This window comes from Lissotriton helveticus, chromosome 3_2 (assembly GCF_964261635.1).
Source record: "Lissotriton helveticus chromosome 3_2, aLisHel1.1, whole genome shotgun sequence".
Classification (NCBI taxonomy): Eukaryota; Metazoa; Chordata; class Amphibia; order Caudata; family Salamandridae; genus Lissotriton; species Lissotriton helveticus.
This window is the reverse complement of record NC_136062.1, coordinates 194,462,068-194,469,970: the sequence shown is the minus strand read 5'-3', so window position 1 is coordinate 194,469,970 and position 7,903 is coordinate 194,462,068. Positions and strand designations below refer to the sequence as shown.

Genomic DNA, 7,903 nt, shown 5'->3' with positions numbered 1-7,903 from the left:
CTTGTTGTGGAGGGCGAAACAGAATCTTCCCAGATTGAGGATGGATGTAAACCTTCCTCTTTTTTTCAAGGTGCTCTGGCAGCTCAATGACTGGGATTGTGTCACTCCGCATCGAGGCTGTATCGAAAACGGTCTTGGTGCAGACTTCAGCTGACCGGCTAGGGCCAAAAAGGTGTGGTTGGACTTAAAGGCTCATTGTCCTTTGCATTAGAACTGTCGAGCAGAAAATGTTTTTCTGTACCGAGAGGCTTGGGGAAAGTGGCCGGAGAAGAGTCAAGACCTCTTTGGCATAGTCTTTGGGCTTGAAGCCTAACTCCGAGACGGGTGCTTGCCCAGCCTTTGAGACTTTTAAGATCAAACCCAAGAGAAAGATCCTCGGGTGGTGTCTGAGGTAACAGTATCTTCGGTGCAGTATGTATCCTGGATTAAGGTTTCACTGGGACCCCTGAAGTCGGTTCCTCTTCATAATCAGAGCCCTCATAAGAGAGGGTTTATGGGCTTAGATCTGCTTAGCCCATAGGAAACAAGATATTCGCCTTATGATGTTCTATTGATTTCTGTGGGTCTAAAGATTGCCAAAGGCCCAGCAGGGTCCTAGCGCTCTGTTTTGTAATGCACCCACTGACATTCTCTTATATATCCAATTATCTTTTTGTTTTTAAAGGCCTGACAGACTGGAAAGCTTAATTCTTTGTGGTCTCACTCTCTTGACACACAAATATTACAAACCTAGTGATGGTCCGAACACAGAAACGTACTATTGGTCTGTGAAGCAAACCTAGAAGGCCCTGTTCTTCATCACCCCCATGAGTCATTTTCATACAAGCTATTGCTGAGGGGAAACAACTATGGTCCCGGTTGAAGCGAGTCATATCGGTTTGAAGGTGGTCTTCTGAAGTTGTTGGCAGTGGTTCCAATCACTGTAGTCCAACAAATGTTCTCGGCAGCTCAACGTTCTTGGAGCTGGAAAAAAATAATCTGAGGTGAAGTTTTTGTCCTGGTGCCTTGGTGTTTCGGGTAGGGATCATGAGTTATCATAAAACTTATACAAATTAAAGTAGAACAACTTGTGGCATCAGCACCCAACACTAGATGGCAAGAGTATGCAAAGTGATGTACTGCTACACATACAACAAACCATTTTTAATGTTGATTAAACAAACAAAAATATATAAAATTGAAGTTGCATGTGTACTTGTATTCTATTTGGTAGGAGTGGAACTGAAACAGTAAAAAAAAAAAATGGAATTGGTAATAAATGTTTGGATATCAAATGTGGTGGCTCCAAGTTTGCTTGTAAATGAAGGTGCACATTAGGAGAGCACAATTAAATAGCAAACGTCAAGTGCATGGACCCATACACACATTTTGGCTCATTATGCTGATACAGGTCGAAACTAGCATTGCTTTTATCTGGCTAGGTAGCAATGAGAGATAGTTTTCTGTTGCTTTTTCTGAAAAAGCAATAACATCTCGCATGCCCGAATACTTATATTTTCGTCTGATGGTGGGTAAGATATTAATTTTAAGTTTATAAACCCATCTATAAATTTCTGAAAATTAACAAGAATATTTCCAAAGTCTGCAGGGGATTGCATATGAATGACTTGACTCTACCCCGCTTATGAAAGTAGTAATGAAAAAGTGTTTTCTTGCAAAACTGAAGGCCATTCTAATATTTTAATGTGAGCCATCTTGCTGGTTATAAAAATAGCTAAGAGTTGAATATAAAGCAGAATTCCTTTTCCCAAAAATCTGACCAAAGAATTCTGCTGAAAACTATTCTAAGAGCAGCCAGTTATAGGTCATATGAACCTTTGTAATACACGCTTTGTCAGTCATCTTCTCATACAAGAGTGGTGATATCAACTAGCTTCTGGAACATACCAGCAATTTCGCTCGAAGCTTTACTTCCTAATTAATTGTAATTCCGTTTTCTTTCACAATTCTACAAAAAGAACAGTTCTTACAGTGAATTTCAAACATTGCTACACTTAACAATTATTGAAATTTTAGTGGATTTTGAAATGTATTTTTTCAAAACAAAAATAACATACTAACTTCAATTGAAAATGCACATTTCAAATAGGAAATGTGATCTAATGAGTGAGGTTTTGATGCCCAACGAGTAGACTAGACTTCCAATACATTTTGCCTTCACATAACCAAATTATGTGATCACTTACCAAAGTTTCTTCGCATTCGTACACAATTATTTAACATCACTCCCTCTACTGCCTCCCTTTGAAACCAATACTCTGTGTAGGTCTTTTGTGCTTGTTGCCTTCATTACATTAAATGGAAACGTGCATATGTATATATAGCTTTCTTCATTCCAACTTTAAAGTTAACATGTAACAAATGGACTCGCCCCATTAGAATTTGATTGGTTAAAAAATGTATTGGTTCGCCAATACTAAATAATAAACATGAGGTTATCAAAATAAAACATCACGTATATAACAGTATATTGTAACACTACAGGAAAGCAAAAGTCAATCGAAGCTGCCATTGTTCGGAGAGGAGGCTCCTGCACATTTCTCGCTCTCACTTCGCATAAAGGAAAAAAACATACAGATTCCTCAACACATGTAAAGAATCACTGCCATGGAAGCAGCTTCGCAATGACACAATGAGCTACAGAGATTTCAAATCACAGGATATGTACGAAAATCGCTTCATTAAAAGGTGAAAAGTGCAATACGGATTGTACACCAACGTCGAAGAAACGCGCCGTTCTACTTCAAAATCAACTTTCAACAGTTGCTTTATCATGAAAAATATCCCCCTCCCAGTTTATGGCATTAACATTCATAAGGTTGTATATAAAAAGCATATTCACAAGGAATCAGCAGATAGAATACTGAATGAAAAGAAGAGTTCACTCTTTGGGTACCAGGAAGGCAATACTCAATGCTATTGATAGTGTGAGGTGGCAGGACACTCCTTTGTGAACCAACCCTCTACGTCCCCATTTTGTTATTGCAATGATTCATGGAGATGAAAACGGAGGCAAGGATCATACAAAGTAAAATGACTAGAGGTGGGCACAATGTAACGCTGTGCACTTAGGCGATTCATGATTCCAACTAGGCTCCACTTTTCATGGCTGCAAATGCTGTGCACTGTTGTATTTTTCAATGTATACTATGAAAGAGGATTGGCAAGACCACATTTCATTATACGCAAAACAAAACAGACATTTCAAATCACTTATTGCGCTCAAGCTTTTGAAATCAAAACTCTCAAATCTAACTGAGCTTCTGTAGTGTTATATGACTGCCAGATCTATGTTCTCTGTAAATTGTTCAAATAAATAATGCTTACAAGATTAATTACTGCAGAGTGAACATTGAGAATAATGCTGTAGATGGTGCTTATTTTCTCCCCCTACGTGAAGAGCTCAAACGTAATGCGACCATTTTCATGAAGTCATCTCCTCTGAGTGGACATTTCTGAAATATTAGATTGATACGTAAGCTGTTGAATCACAACCCACATAAGACAACATGTGACGATTCAACTAAAGTTAGCACCCAAGCGTTCAATGATCCATCTCAGCCTTTGGTCACTGCTTAATCGTGGTCTTCCTTCTAAGATAAGCCCTTGACATACAGGTCACTGTAATACCTCAATTTGAAAACTAAGAGACCCTACTAGGATAGTGTGAGTTGGGAAGAGTGCTAGATTCTGAAGAAATGAGTACCAAAATATAACTTCCACTACGTTTCATGTAGCTGATCTGAGAAAACTGCCAGCAATTAAAAGGTAAACACAAATCGCAATTCCGTATTTCAACAATATACAGACTTACTACCTTGAGCTACATATAAGATCCAGCTTACACGGAGTCCTAGAATCTATTAGTGTGCAGTAGCAGCAGCCCATGAATCTCATTCGGTCTTTTATCTCATTACCATTAGTGTCTAAAAACAATTGTAGTGATATATTAATTTAGGTATACAGAGTTGGGCTAATTATTTCTGTAGTCAAGATTTAGTTGCACCAATGAAATCATGTTCTAAATTACGCCCGTAGTCAAGTGATATCTGGTCATGGACCGAGATGCTCAGCAGGACAGGCACACTTAAGCGATTTCTTTTGAATGGAAGAAAAATGCTGAGCAGCATCACTATAAACCGATAGATGTACCAGACAGTGATGCATCCAAAGCTTTGCATACAGGTTCATAGTGATGAATGAAAGAACAGGTTGGTTTAATCGAATGAACTGATAAGTCCTCAGAACCACAGAAACAATCAGTAACGTAGGGGCAGTTCATCCAAAGCCTGGGTCAAGGCTTGCAGTGAGGAGTGAGTTTGCTTTGGGCTAACAGTGGCAATAAACACGTACAATCTTCAATACTAATGCTGATGAGCTCTTTCAAAAAAATAAAAGCAAATTAGTAAAGGGAGGAAAGCTTGAATTAATCTCAGCTACTAGTAAATATTTTGGGCTGCCTGAAAGTCCATCGTTTTTTGCTCACTGTGCTGCTGAAGAAAGGTATGAAAATCAGCCTTGTTCTCTGAAGGCCCACTTCCCTCACAGAGCAACGACTTGTTCGATTTTGTACGTGACCTTGACAAAAACTTCAGTTCTTTATTCTCAGGTCCTTATATTGCAGACTGAAAGACCGAATACTTCAAGTTTTAATAGCACCTCTCACTCCCCAGTTAGAATGTTTCTTCAGTTGACCAGGGCCATCCTCTAACTTCACTTCCATCAGAAGAAAGAGTCTGAAGGGGCCTTTTATCAAGTCGTTGGCAAAAGGAGAAACCACAGGTGACAAACAGACCCAAATAGCAGTCAATCCTCAGAGTAAAGACTGGACATAATAAATGGCTATAACGTACGCAACAAAAAGAATTCTCCAATGGACGGAGATTTATTTCCCCTCCATCATCACTCTGTGACTTGAGCCTAACAAAAGCCCCATGACATCTGAAGAGAGGAATGGGACCTTTGGAATTATCCAAAGGTTTTGATATACTGTTACTTTTGAAGATCTCCGATGTGTTTTATGTGAAGATGGTCAATGCTGTACCACTAACACTAAACCAATAGTAAATAGCATATTAATAACAGACTTGCAGTTCAACTGTTCCAAGCCAACACTGAAACGCTTTGTGCTCTTCTCAAGTAGTCCACAGACCTAAACTGATCACCAGGACATATTCAGAAACAAGAGCCCCAGCATGCATTTCACGAAAAAAGATCAAACCAGCGCCGCTCTCCTACCATGGCCTGTTGATTCCCAGATAACACTACGACAGTGAGATGTTCTACAAAATTTCCAGGACGCCCAAACTCTGCTACTGATAATCCACCTCCTCCCCTTTTTCCACCCCGCATGAGTACTGAACTTGAATGAGTAAGAAATCCCTCTTCCTTCGGGCTAGATTTTGTGACATTGATGGGAGAGGGGATAGTCATGAAAGTTTACAGACACTTTAGTAGAAGGTGTGTGTGTCCTGAAAGGATGCTGGGGCAAGATCAGCGCTGCGATCACTTAACAGTAGGGATCGGGATAATTAAAAAACACCCCTAGCGATCACAATTTCCACCTCGGCCCCACCAAGAACAAACCAGCAGCGAAAGGGGCGTGAAATACTTGCTGAGTACACTAGCAGTTGAGGGGAGAAAAATAAAAAGCTCCAGCACATACATCTCTCTCTCCTGTTCCAAGTTACACAAAATGTTTTTTTGTTTTCTTTTTATATAAAAAAAATAATAAAATAAGTGAAACACGCAGGTAAAATTGTACATTATATGCAAAAAATGTCCAACACTGGAAAGGCGTGGTGAGCACAGCACAGAGACCCGATTCTGACATGGAGGGTGCTCCTTTGAATGTTGAAGAGTGCCGAGCCTTGTACTCAGCGGGTGGACGGATCGCAGCCGGCGAGCCCTTTGACAGGCAGGAGAAAGTAAGTCTTTTCTCAACAGGAATTTGAACTGACTTGGCTTGAAAGTCCTAGCGCGCTTCCCCGTCAGTTCCTGGTGATCCAAAGTCACTACTCAAGCCCCTGTGGTGGGGGCGGTGCCCCGGCGCGGTCTCCTGTCGCAGGTGGTCACGCTGTGGTGATGGCGTTCAGGTCCTTCATCAGCCCCTCCAGGTGGGCCATCTCTTTGGTGAGCTCATCTGGCTCGTAACTCTGCAAGGGACAAAACAGGGCAAATTGTCAAGAAAGAGATGATATAAACGTAGAAAGAGACTAGGGCCACAGGCTCAAGCAGGTACTTAACACACAGTCGACGGCTGTAAAAACAACAGAAAGAAAGAGGAAGGGTGGCATGATAAAAGAAAGGGCATCACTGGAAGAGGGCCTGCTGACAAGTAAAGCAACTGTCATGAGGTCATGCTACGAAAGAGTAGGGGGCACTGGGTCATGAAAGAGAGGACAGGTAAGAGGAGGGAAAACATTAGGGGAGGGACAGCACAAACAGGTTAGAGAGAAAAAGGGGCAAAAGGCAGAAAATTATTAATTATGATTTCAAATATAATTAGTAGGTAATGCATTTTCTAAATTGATTTATTTCCTTGTTTATCTAATGCAATAAACTTGCCTAGAAAACAACTGACAGTAAGTAGCCTGGCATTCACAAGTATTCTCCTAATGAACAAGTTACTTACCTTCGGTAACGATATATCTGTAAGAAACAGTAGTTAGTATTAGATTCCTTACCTTAGAATATCCCCAGGCGTCAGTCTGGATCCGGAAACTTTTGCGTAGCAGTACCCCTGCCGTCGGTAGGCGTCGTCTGCAGGCGTCCCCTGCGGCTCCGCGTCGTCTGCGTCGTGCGCCGTGATGACGTCGCTGGAGTATATAGACGCCGCCTCCGCGCGCTGACGTCAGTTCTTTGCACACAGCTTTTCCGCGCCAGAACACGCAGAGCCATGTGAGAACTAACACTGGTGCCATTTGAAACTAGGGCCCTGAAAGGGATGTCCTTAACCCTAGGTATCAGTTCGCAGAACGGGGAGGACGGGTGGGGCGGTAAGGAATCTAATACTAACTACTGTTTCTTACAGATATATCGTTACCGAAGGTAAGTAACTTGTTCATCTGAAAGAAACAGGTTAGTATTAGATTCCTTACCTTAGAATAGATACCCCAGCAATACCAACCCCGGTGGTGGGTCTGCGAACCAATACAAACCTACACCAGAAAGTCCTGGAGGACCGAACGGCCAAAGAAGCCATCCCTCCGGACTTGACTGTCCAGGCAGTAGTGCCTCGCAAAGGTGTGCAGCGAGGCCCACGTAGCCGCCTGGCAAATGTCCTGCAAAGGGACTCCCCGGCCCAGGGCAGTAGTAGCCGCCGTGGCCCGAGTGGAATGGGCCCTCAGCCCAACAGGAGGCTCCTTCCGAGCCAAAGAGTAGCATGCTTTGATGCACAGGACGACCCACCGAGAGATGGTTAGTTTCTGTACCGCCCTTCCCTTCTTCTCACCCACGTAGCCAACAAACAGTTGGTCATCCACCCGGAACTGGCGTGTGCGATCCATATAAAATGAAAGCGCACGTTTTGGGTCCAGACGATGGAGCCGCTCTTCATCCTTTGAAGGATGCGGAGGCGGGAAGAAGGAGGGTAAGGTGATGGACTGCCCGATGTGAAAAGCAGAAACTACTTTGGGCAGGAAAGAAGGCCTAGTCCTAAGAACCACCTTGTCAGGATGGACGGACAAGAAAGGAGGTTTAACAGAAAGAGCCTGGAGCTCACTCACTCTCCTGGCAGAGGTGATGGCAACCAGGAAGGCCGTCTTTAAAGTGAGAAGACGGAGAGGACAGGAATGAAGCGGCTCAAAGGGAGCGCACATCAAGAATGTCAGAACCAGGTTCAAGTCCCACTGAGGCATCACGAACGGAACAGGAGGATACATGTGCGTGATGCCTTTCAAGA

The 7,903-nt window shown here is 42.6% G+C and overlaps 1 protein-coding gene across 10 annotated transcripts in view; it reads right to left on the bottom strand.

Annotated features, from left to right (window-relative positions):
- Nucleotides 1-2,381: 2,381 nt before the first annotated feature.
- Nucleotides 2,382-7,903, bottom strand: part of NEO1 (neogenin 1) — a 577,741-nt gene continuing 572,219 nt past the window's right edge. For all 10 annotated transcript variants that reach the window (XM_078685036.1, XM_078685045.1, XM_078685037.1 and 7 more), the window contains one exon: nucleotides 2,382-6,155. In XM_078685036.1, the coding sequence (XP_078541162.1) occupies nucleotides 6,072-6,155 (84 nt within the window). In that variant the 3' untranslated portion in view covers nucleotides 2,382-6,071. The remainder of the gene's footprint in view (nucleotides 6,156-7,903) is intronic.